This window comes from Puntigrus tetrazona, chromosome 7 (assembly GCF_018831695.1).
Source record: "Puntigrus tetrazona isolate hp1 chromosome 7, ASM1883169v1, whole genome shotgun sequence".
Taxonomy (NCBI): domain Eukaryota; kingdom Metazoa; phylum Chordata; class Actinopteri; order Cypriniformes; family Cyprinidae; genus Puntigrus; species Puntigrus tetrazona.
In genome coordinates this window covers 36,132,663-36,144,731 of record NC_056705.1, presented here as the reverse complement: position 1 = coordinate 36,144,731, position 12,069 = coordinate 36,132,663, and the positions used below count along the sequence as shown (strand labels likewise).

The 12,069-nt window shown below is 42.2% G+C and overlaps 1 protein-coding gene across 1 annotated transcript; it reads right to left on the bottom strand.

Annotated features, from left to right (window-relative positions):
• Positions 1-4,806: 4,806 nt before the first annotated feature.
• Positions 4,807-10,006, bottom strand: fgf3 (fibroblast growth factor 3). Its single transcript, XM_043243592.1, has 3 exons — positions 8,121-10,006; positions 6,842-6,945; positions 4,807-6,506 (listed from the first exon to the last, which is right to left on the bottom strand). Exons 1-3 carry the CDS (start codon positions 8,395-8,397, stop codon positions 6,117-6,119), a joined length of 771 nt encoding a protein of 256 aa, XP_043099527.1. The 5' UTR covers positions 8,398-10,006; the 3' UTR covers positions 4,807-6,116.
• Positions 10,007-12,069: the final 2,063 nt, after the last annotated feature.

The following is a 12,069-nucleotide window of genomic DNA, read 5'->3' as shown; positions in this document are numbered from 1 at the left end:
ACATACATGCTTATGACACGCGCAAAAAAAAAAAAAAAAAAAAAAAAAATACGTTGTTGGGCAAACATAATTTCTCGAAGGAGCTTTTGCGCTTCCCTTTGACAGCGCTGGATAATTCAGCCTGACAATTCCGCAGATGACCTCTTACGAGCGTCTGGTTGTAAATGTTGTGCGTCAGAGCGTTGTGGGGGAGAACGTGTAAACCGCTGGAAACATCACACTGTGAGTCAAGCTCTCTCCGCGGCCCCGGGTGATGCGCGCTCCCTGCTGCTAGTGCAGAGGACGCGACGTAAAACGGAAAGACCGTGGGGGAGGGTCGAAACGCTTATCAACATAAAAAAGTTAGACACCTACTCGAAACCTCAAAAGATTGTAATTTGCGTTGCTATTGATAGAGGCTTTCGTGAGGACAGTACGTGAAAATAATTCCGCCCAGAGCGAACACCTCTTTAACGCACCGGCTGCTCAGGCCGAACGAACGCTTGAGGGTGTTTTTACTATATCGGAGCAAATTACGCAGAGGGTTTAATTACACATCCGTTTATAGGAGAATGACTCTTTTATCTTTTGTTGTTTGCAAACAAGTTCCTCTTCGAGGACAGTTGGTATGCGCCCGCTCAGATACAAAAGTGTTCGCGTTACATGATAAAATGATCAAAAATAAGTTTACTTGGTTCGAAGTGTAACTCTAAAATCATTTTGTGATTTAGCTTTAGGCGCGCATTTTAGTATATATATATATATATATATATATATATATATATATATATATATATATATATATATATATATATATATATATATATATATATATATAATTTTACTTAAATTTTAACTTTTACATATTACATTTCATCTATTTATCTTTAATTAATTTAATTATATTTCTTTTCTATTTTGCACTTGTACTATGTACTTGGATGCATGTCATTTCTGCCAGCAATTAATAATATAGGAACAAACTAATGAAAGAAAAAAATTACCCACCCAAATTTATTTTTGAGCAATCAAAGCTTCATTAATTAAGCAACGTGGTCTTGTTCATTTAAAAGCATATGGGCCGATATCTGATTTGTCTGTATAATGGCACACAAACAAAAAGTTCCGTCACCATAACTCTTTATACCCCGCCTCTGTTTCGCATGACGACGTTTCCTCCAGACGGAGCGCTCTCGTCTCTTAACTTCAAAAAGGAGAGTTGAATACCTTCTAGACACACTGCCCGTTACCCAAATTGCTTAACCTGTATCCAGGCGATCCCACCCGGTTCACTAAATGCTGCTCGCTGATGGGGGTCCTTCTGCACACAAGCGCTTCATTTGATCTAAGCATGTGTGGCTGGTTTTAGACGCTGATCAAACAGGCTCGTTTTTGACCCGTTTGGATACCCGAATCGAAAAGGCGTGTGATGCTTTATAGCCGCTGCTGAATTATCATGACAAAAACTCTTTACCAGAGGGTACATATAGACTCACAAACCATGCTTTCATAATTTTGTCTGCCGCTGACCGGTGATGAACGCCTTAACGGACGCTCAATGAACTCATTGTTACCTTTTGAACCGAGCGTTTGCTGTTTGTATAGAAATAGCAACAAACACATGCTACACATTTCAACTAGTCCGGTCTCCCAAAGCCGCGTTAGCTTTCTGGATGCGTGCAGCGGAATGAAGTGAATTTAATAATAACGGGACGCTCAGCCGCTCTCCATGGTGCTGCAGTCGCGCTCAACCGCCTCAGATCCGCCTCTCAAACGCGTGTAAAAATGAGACGATTTTGTTAATGCAAACTCTTTAAAATGTTTTGGGTTGAAACAAATGTATCCTTTTTAGATGTTTTTGTTGAATAATTGCGGCGTGAATATGTAATGACAGGTCGTGCTGTTTTTCGATGAATTAGTTGCAGTGCTCTAGGATTTGATAAATCATGCACGTTTCTGTGAGTTGCGAGCTTTCGTAGTGATGCTTTGATACTATTATAGCGTGCTGGATTTACTGAGCAGGTGTTTAGAGGGCCTATACCTCTCGTCAAGGTAATACCTTTCACCGATCTTTAATTGCAGCACACCTAAAAAAAAATACTGATAGGCCTATGAAACGCGTAAGTGACGACCCTCCCTTCAAACTCGACACTTGTTTCGCTAGCAAACCTTTCGTAACGCGTTGTGATTTCACACAAACTGGGAAAAAGTCAGTGCTTCCCTCTGTAGGACACTTTTGGAAATTCAGTGAAGACAAGCCTGCTGAGATGTGGGAGTGCACTGACCTTCCTGGCATTGTGTTAGTGTGACTAATTCAAATAGGATTTATTTTACCCGGACAATTAGGCCCATAGGCTACAGTAAAGTTTACGAATAGCTTTACTGAATAAAGACAGAAAAGTTCGCCGTGCGCTAGTGGAGTTCATTTTCACTGCCTTTAAAGCAGGTGCTTGTTAGGAGCATTCGTTGTCTCATCATAACTGCATTTCTAGTAATATTTCATAAGAACACCCTACGGCTTGGCACTCTTAGGCTCGATAAACGCATCGCTGAAAAACAGTCAAGCTGGAAGGAATACGGTGTGATGTTAGTGCAGAGGTCAGCAACTCTGCAAGGTCCGCAGCGATGGCCGGTAGGAGGCCTGTCTGTGCGAACAAAGACCTCTCAGGCTCCGCTGGGTCAATACTTGAGGAATTCCTGACGATACCAATTAGATGGGCACGAGGAGCAGCCCTTTGAGGCCCTCGGGCCTGGAGAAGAATGAGACTGAATCTTACTGATTTTAATTGGAGCCGTTTTCACTGGTGCACGGCCTCGAGTAATTTCTAAGAAAGCACTAGTCGGGTAATTTAACTATCAATAGATTGGAAAACGCTAGTCATTTTTGGAAATAACACTTATTTATGTGTTCTTGTACACTTTCTGTTCTCGTTGCAAATTACACGTGAGGCACAATCTCGACATGACCCGGCAGCCTGATCTTCTGGCCTTGTGTTTTTTTTTTTTTTTTTTTTTTTTGGCAGCAGGGTTAATGAGCGCTTCTATGCCCTCGCCATGGCGGCAGACGCGTCATTGTTGAAGGCAGGTCATCAGAAGTCGCTCTATCGGGACGCTGAACCTTAACCCCTGGGTCTCTGTTTACTTGTTATATGCCACTGAACTAATAGGGGCGTCGTGTGCCTGAATAGGTAGTTAGAGCTGCGACCAGACCGTCCAAAACTATGCAAACCGATTCAGCGATTTTTGTAATTCCGGTCAAATTGTTCTTTTATATTTAGATAGGCAAACGATTGTCGTGTGATATTTATTTTTCTGTATTTCCTGGCTTGGCTGTGAACGGTGATCAATACAGCGCGCCAAATAAAAACGAATTGATTTACAAAAACGTATGCGTGGCACGCGCGCGTTTGGCGCGCGTATGATACGAGATTTGTTGCGGCGCATATAATAAGCGGTTTTCGCGTACATATGATACGCTTCTACCCAAAACAACCCTAATCATGCCCATCTCGTAACATATACACATTTTGCGTTTTTATTAAACGAATATTCATCCACACTTTCATGAGCTCTAGTAGCCTCGGTGACGCGCAAACAGAAACTGCAATAGTGCTTCTTTCTTTTTTTTAAAACGCAGTAAAAAGTTCGTTAATCAAAGCTTTGTTTTCGGACCTTTTAGTGATATCGAACTTCACACAACTGTTTTCGGATCGAAATGCATGCTTTTAATTTTATAAATCGCACATCTGGATCATGTTACCCATCATTTTGAGAGCAACCCGCTTATTTGTGACAGGAATAGCAAAGCTGGTGCCATCGTTATTTATTTATTTTTTTTGTCCTCTCGCCAGAGGGAAGAAAGCAATCCTCGGTTTCTGATTAATACGGTGATTACGGAATACAATATTTGACGTCTCGGAAAGCTTTGATCTCGCCTCCGACGTATTTATGTACATATGAATGGGTTCGTGAAAAATAAGCTATCACGAGGACAAGACAAAGCTTCATTCAAACGGTTCCATTTATACGGCGAGCCCGGCATTCCTGTTAAGTAATATTAGAGTTCGGCATTCATAACAAACTATACAACGCGCTACACTTTCTAAGACGTATTTTTTTCATCGGGGATTGCCTTGTTTCTCAGATCACAGGCTCTCGTCGTTTAGAAAAAGGAAGAAGAACGTCTCAGGCGACACGGCTTCCCAGGTTCCCCCAGAGATACGCCTTTGTGACCGCCAGGAAGCTCTCGAAGCCGCGAAGTATAGAATAACACGTCTTTTTTTTTCTTTTTTTTTCTCCTATAGATTTCAAAAGCACGGATCTCTCCGTTCTGGCGGGCAGCCGCTCGTCGCGCGGAACACAGGTCGCCGCGGCAAATGCCGTTTTTAAAATAACGCGATTAATTAGTGTAGCCTATTTTACCAAGTGGTTGCGTTTTGCTTTTCTTCCATCGATTTTTTTTTTTTTTTTTTTTTAGTGATTATTTTCTATTCTTCTAGACGATGTCACTTGAGGCAGTTGAGCAGAAAGGGGGGATGGTCCCAAGAGGGAGTCCCTTTTTTTTTGCCGGACTTCAAAACCTACGCGATCGCTATCACGGCTGCGGTGAATATATCTGCAGACGTTGCCATCAATTCAGCTGTCAAAGTTTTAATTAAGCTCCACGTAATATCTATTATGTAGGCTATTCTGAAAACAGACAATGCGTGTCAGGTGGGAACGAAGCAAAAGATCGTCGATCGTGGTCTTTCATCCACTGTAACGTGCGTGCTTAGCAATAAAAGAAAAAAAAAAAGATATATATTTTCATATAATTTATTGGTGACATTCCTCCAGATGTTTAGCTTTCAGTGTCAAACAATGCCGTTTTAATGCATTACTCAGCTTACAGTGTTCAATACATATGACATTTATTAAAACTATGCTTCAGAGCCGATGCCATTACATATATTTAGACTCAAATTTGTATGAAAAAATAGGAATAGGAGTCTTTTCACGCGGGACCGTTCAATTGTTCGAAGATGACAGTGTTGTTCTAATAATGCAGCTATTAATCTCTTCTGAAGAAAATCTTTGATATTTGGAAGTGTAGAAACTATGTCATCAATAACTTAAAAAACATATAAACAAAATAAATATGTATTACATTAGTAATATACAAAGTACTCCTGATTGCGGTTTTAAAGAACAGTAGCCTATCACACGTAAGTTAAAAAGCATCTGTTTTTATGTGTATGGATCTTTGTTTTCTACTTTATACTTCAATAAGGAAAAAGTGCTTGTCTGTACACCACCTATAAAAGCCATAGTCCAATACATAACACATTATTGGCATTGTCAAGCACTTGTACAACATCCTAATTTGTGATTACAAACATTTACTCTATGTTATCTTGCTCGCATAAAAAAGTAAATGACTGTACAGCTATGTACAATAATTACACGTTACTCGCAGGTGAAAAAAAAATGACACTTCCATGCTTAAAGTGCTCTATTTTAGCATACTAATCTTGCACTTAATGAACTAAAAATGATTCTTTAGTACTTCTTCTTAAGGTCATCTTAAGAACATCTAAGTGCGCTCAACTGTGAGACACTATACATATGAACTAAAATGCTAAATATGTATTTAGGTACCACTCTCTAGGGCCTCTTTAATACAAAGATCGGTTTAAGTTTACTGCAAGTGTTAATTAAATGCATTTTTAATAGCATTTTAGAGCACGTAGTCATGGTGTCGCAAAATAGCACAGTCACTTAAAGGCTTTTAAAGAATCATTTTTAGTGCATTAAGTACAAAATTAGAGCACTTTATGTATGTTATGGAAGTGCACTTTTTCACCCGGGTTAGCAGAAAAGACTTCAAAAAGTGTGAACATGAAAAAAACAACGCAAAAGACAACTTTTCAGTAGTGTTAAATTTGGTCACGTGAACCTATCTGGACTGTCTTTGTGTTTCGGATGCAAAAACTAAGCGAAAGGATGTTCCTCTTCGATCTCGGCCCTTCTTGCCAACGTAATTCCCCAAAAGGTTTTTGTTTTTCGTCCTTTCTTGAGAAAATTGCTCCGTGCGACTCCTCCGGTCTGCCGGACTCTCGTTGGCTTCGGATCTCCTCTCCGTCTGTGTCAAGAGAGTGTTAAATGTCAGCCCTTCTGCTGTGGCCCTTGGAGCCCCTGTGTCGCCTTCTCCTGCGTTCCGCCCGACCCACGGGGGCTCTGTGAGAGCCGGCCTGGTGCCGCTGGCTCTCTCTGAGCTTGCGCACCATCTCATGGTCCTTGTTGCCCAGAACGCGGGGCAGGAAGAGGGAAGCTTTGTCCGTGCTCCGCGTCTTAAAGCCCCTCCTGGGCCGGCCCTTCCCGTTGATGGACACGTACCACTGCCTCTTAGAACTGGCACGCCGCTTGCGGCCCCCTGCCCCGGACCCCGTCGGCGGAGGCTGAGTTGTAGCGTGGTGCCGCGATGCATAGGTGTTGTAGCCCAGCTCGTGAATGCGCTCCAGAAACTCACACTCGCGGTTGAAGACTTCCTGAAAGGGTTCAAAAAGACGAGTTACTTCACCAGACTGCCAGATGCGTCTCTCCGACGAGAATTGGTTTGCATTTAGTTGAATCCCCAGCATCTCAAACACCCACGGTCGCCCAGCAAAAGTATGGTTATCTCCAGAAATGTCAGCGACAAGGTCCCCGGTGAGGGAAACAAAACTCTAATCAAACTCTCAGTAATCTAGCAGCATGTGGGCATGCTCGTTCCGCATGAAAAACACCACCATGTGGCGATAGCCTCAAATAGCCCTCCTTGTCATCTGATCCCACAGCTAGCGAATTTCAGCTACTTGATTTTCCGACGTGACATAACACTCACCGAAGCGTACAGGCGTCCTTTCTCGTTCATGGCCAGGTATCTTCCCGAAAACAGGCCTTTTATCGCCACGACGCCGACATCCACGGCTGTGATCTCGAGTATGCCTAGAAAAAGAGCGGGGCAGTTAGTACGCGTGCTAGAAACCTTTACAGATAACGTAAAAACGCGTGGGATTCGATACAAGGTCAGTCGAGGTCGTTCGTAAGTTTTCACAAACCTGTCATGATTCAGCTAACGTTTGAAAGCATTGTATTATTAATTAATCAATCATTATAGACGTAACTGTTGTGATATATATATATATATATATATATATATATATATATATATATATATATATATATATATATATATATATAAATTAAATAAATAAAAACCATTGATGTATGTCTTTATCTTAACTAGACCACATGCTTTAAACTTACAATCTCACCCACGTGTAATATTAAATAATACGGCAAAAGAATTTGTGTCGCTCAGCATGATTAATTGTAAATGCAGTGGCACATGCCGTTTTAAATGTTATTTTATTTTTACATTACGTTTTTCGTTGATTAAGTCACAGTCTGCACAGCATACGCTGTCAGGTTAGATATACAGACACCAAACGCCTCTTAAAGAGGATGTTTATTCATCCCTTTTTTTGCACTGATTAATGGCTCTCCTCGTTCTTCTGTTTCGAATAATCATCCTTTTACGTTGGATAAACACATCCGTTGTCTAAGTCATTATGTTAAACTGTCTGTTGAGTCCCGTTTTCATATGGTAATTGTCCATGGGCACTCGGATTTGACTAATTGGAAAACTAAGACAGATAAACGAACGCTGCGATTTTAAAGAAGCGCGATTTAAGTTGACGCAGGCGACGCGTTTTTTTACGCGTATGTTTTGTACAGCTCGTGCGATAAAAGCAGGCTAATTTGAAATGCACGCTTGTTGCAAAGTAGCGCAATTCGGCGTTTTCTAACACGTCGCGTTTATTATTTAAGACCTCATTTTTAGCTTTTAGTTACAAGCTGTGCTGTTGCGCTATCATCGTTACCTTAGTCTTCACTTCACCGTGGCACGAACGCCCGTTTAAACGTTTCATATTCGTCGATTTAACATAACCCCGACAGGGTTCGATGTCAATAGTTCGATGTTAATTATTTAATGCGCAAGGCGCCTCCCGAGTACTGTCAGCGCGAGATGTTTTCCAACGTAGGGTTCGCACAATTACGCAAGTCCCATACGGCACGGAAATTCACGAATATAAAAAAAACGAGAAGGTTTTACTCACTGAAAGGATTGTTTTCGTCAAGAGATCCGTCTATTTTCCCGTTCGGGTGAATTTGCAAATGATATTTTGTGGCGCAGTAAAGTTTCCTGCGTCTCGGCGCTCCTCCGAGGTGCTCGTAAACCCCGCCGCGTCCGCCAGCATCTCGCCGCTGCCTTGGGTCACACGCCTGGCCCCTGGCACAAGGCGCCCTTGGGCTCCTGCTCAGCCTCGGAGCCGGAGATTCCTGTAAACTCGGATCCAAGGAGCTCAGTAACAACAAGAGCAGAATTATAACCATTGTGGCATGGCGGGATGTCGGCAAAATCTCGCAGGAATGGAAAGAGCTGGCACACGGGGTCCCATCAAAGAAGTATCATTTGTCAGCGATCCGGTCAGCCGAACGTTAAAATCGAAACGTGCCGTATCCTTCGGTCCCCCCGTTTAAAACGTCGCGCTCATCTGTTAGAGCCGGCTCGGTGGCGACAGCGTGGGGTTCGCCTCGTCGGTGCTGCTCGTGGGTTCCGCTCCGCTCTCCAAGCAGACTGTATCTGACCGAGGAGGAGAAAACAGCCAGTCGGTTTCGCAGGGAGCCTATCGTGAGATTTCGCCGATCGACAGTGTGCACAGAAATAAAAGAGCCCTCCTGCAACAATAGCCCGAACCCCGACCAATTGATACAAAGGAAAAGGGGAGGCAAGGTATCAGTCTTGTGTGAACCAAGAGGTTGCAGCGTGGATAAAATTACACAGCACTACACACGGTGGCTTACAGCGGAAAACCGCATCACAAAGAGAGAGAGACATCCAAGGGCAGAGAGTTTGCTTCTTTTTCAAAGATACGAAAATTATATTTAAGCATGAACACTGGCCTGGGAGAGCCGCTATTGATTCTCTTTTCATGCCTGTTGGCACTTTCCGACAGTGATGTTAACATTCACAGACGTACGCACGTGGCTTTCAGTGATCCACATTTATGTAGCTATGGAATGTTTCTGACTCATAATACGAAACAGTGACTGACAAGACAAAATAGTCTGGGCGATCGGCTAGAAAAAAAAACTGCGGTAAAAGTCACCTGCAATAGGAAAAGTACACGAGACATGCATTTATTAAAAAAATAAAGTTTTTTACGCGGTCTGTTTGCTTATTGGGTGCACGGCGATTTTATTCCTTTAAATGTGAAAGCGATGTTACAATGCCTTCAGCAGACAGTTATCGTTCCTAAGTAGCTTCAGTAATCGATTCCATGTAGTTTATGGATTATGAAGCACGGGTTTTGACGATGCTCGGAATGAACCGACCGAGACCCGTTTTTCCATTCGCCTTCCGTAACAAGAAGCTACATTTCCCAGCGCTTTGAGAAGAACGAAAAATCTTGTTTTTGGAGGGAAAAAAAAGCTCTACGTGTCCCATTCACGCGCAAACAAATTTCGCGAGCGTTTCTTTTTGTTTTAATCTAGCAGGCCGTGCCAAAACGCGCGTCTTCTCTCGGGAACCAGACTGCAAGCGCGACCCAAAGCCCCCAAAAACACCCGAGCTCCCGGTGTGTGCTGCTAGTGGGTGGAAGAGTAACACGCAAATGGCTTCTGCCTAAATTGCTTCCATCTTGGTCGCATTATGGTTACCATTCTCGTAATTAGCACCATCATCTACAAATCTCCCTGCCCTTTGGCGTAACACCAGCGCATGCTATAGAAAACCTCGTGGGAAGGCACCCTTCATTCATCTTCTCCCCCTCGGCGTGCCTGACTTTTTGTCACACTGTTTTTTTAATACAGGTAGCCTCTCCTAATAACTTATCAGCCGCTGCGGACCCGGTGTGTGTCAGACTAGACGGAGAGTGTAAGAGCCCATCGCGAGCCGCTCTGGTGACCATCTCCGAGCGAGACGCTCTTGATGTGGTTTGATCCTGACAGAGGGTTGCATTTCTGATGTGGTCGGCTGTTTCTTTCTGGAAGTATTTTAATTACGGCCCACAGCCGCCCACAAAGCCCAGCAGTAATAATCAGTATGAGCGCGAGCGAGTGCGCGCGCGCGCGCGAGAGAGAGAGAGAGAGAGAGAGAGGAGGGGGAGTTCACTCAGGATGTTGCCGATTATTTTGAAGCCGAACGGTTAAATCGCACCACGTTAAAGTCGTTTTCTTTATCACGCCCTCATTTATCACTTTAACTTCTTCGCGACCCTTTGCTCCTTAAATTAAACAAAGGGAAATTGGGGGCTGATGGAAAATTGCATGTCGCGGTAGCAATTTGGAAAGGAGCTATCATCGTGGTTTATTGGATTTTGCGTGTTAATAACGAGATGCTGAACGACAGCACTATGCCACCAGAATAAGCTGTTGCTTTTGTTCAGTTTAATGTTTAATAACGCGTAATATATGTACGCAAGTTTATCATGTAAAATGCAAAATGATTGAAGAAACAGGGGTGTATATATATATATATATATATATATATATATATATATATATATATATATATATATATATATATATATATATTCATAGTGAATACATGCATAACATTTAAAATGTCTGTGTTTTCTATTAGTTTTTCAGCCCACCCTGGAAGAGCAGCAGGCAGTCTTAGAACTCCACATTAATTTATTACATTTCTTTCGTGACTCTGTAGCATACAGGCATGGGGATATTACATAAAAGTTGATAATACAGCACACAATGACACAACTCACGGCTAAATGAAGTACATTAGACTCCAATCTCCTGTATTTTTATATAATAAGATATACACCTTCTGGTTATACACGCTTTCCGCTTCACATTTTTATGTTACGATATACAACTTGTTTTATCTTCAGTATACAATATGCAATACACTGACCAGTGTCAGTTATGAAAGTCAGATGTTTAAACGTTTAAATGAGCAAAGCACACAAACGGTCGAGCTAGTATTTGCTCTTGTCATTTACTAACATTGAATTCATGTTTTAATATTTCTTTATTCAATAGAGTTTAGCAGTATATAGAATGCAACTAGTCATATTAGCAATGCCACATTACAGTTTTTATATACATTTTGTTGTTATATGTAATCCTGTTGATTCTGTGATCATTTTAGTTGAATGAAGTTTGAAAAGTTACCACATGTGACTAAAGATTTTAAGAGTGAATGAAACCTCTACTTTTCTTAAAACGATGTACTGGAACACATAACATCAGGAACTGTCTCTTATCGTTTAATATGCAGATTTTTTTTTTGTCACCGCACAGAATCAGCGAACAACTGATGGATTTTTAGGAGCGTGCAAGATTCCCTCCCACCACATTTAGCAAAGCTTAACAGTCACTAGTCTTTTTTTTTCCCCGGCTCCTTTGCAGAAAAGGAGGTACCACAATCCCGACCAAATCAAGCTGACCTCTGAACCTTTTCTGCTGTACTTTTTCTCATGGCATGCTTTATTTTTTTTTTTGCGCCAGTGATCTGAGGGCCTGGCTATAGCCAGACGGGAATGCTTCTCGTCCCCTGACAAATCACTGTTGAGCCCCTTTTGTCCGGGTTTACTTTGATCTCACCTGCTTGTCAGGGGCTCAGAAAGAACTCCCGTACAGTCCCAACGCACTGCAAACAAATTGGCAACCACTTTATTCTCATACCTCATTACCTCAAGTTGGTTTAGGGAAAAAAAAAAAAAAGTTAACCCCTTTAAATACCCTATTAATACAAAGCGTTTTCGTGAGCGTGTTAACCGTTTCTGCTCGCTGATTTGTCTTATTCTTTTTTTTGCCAGAGAGCCTTTAACAGAACCCCGCGTCCTCGGCCATCGGCTTTTCAGCAGAACATTAGAAGGGGAGATTTACGGGACGATTTTATAAATGCTGGCCGTACCGCCTCATTACAGCTTTTCCATTTCACAGCCTGCGAGATGTCAGAAGTGTTGGATTGATTTCTGCGGTCAAGGCACGCCCGATTTATCCATCAGGGTCGAACATGCCAAAGGACACTTTTATTTG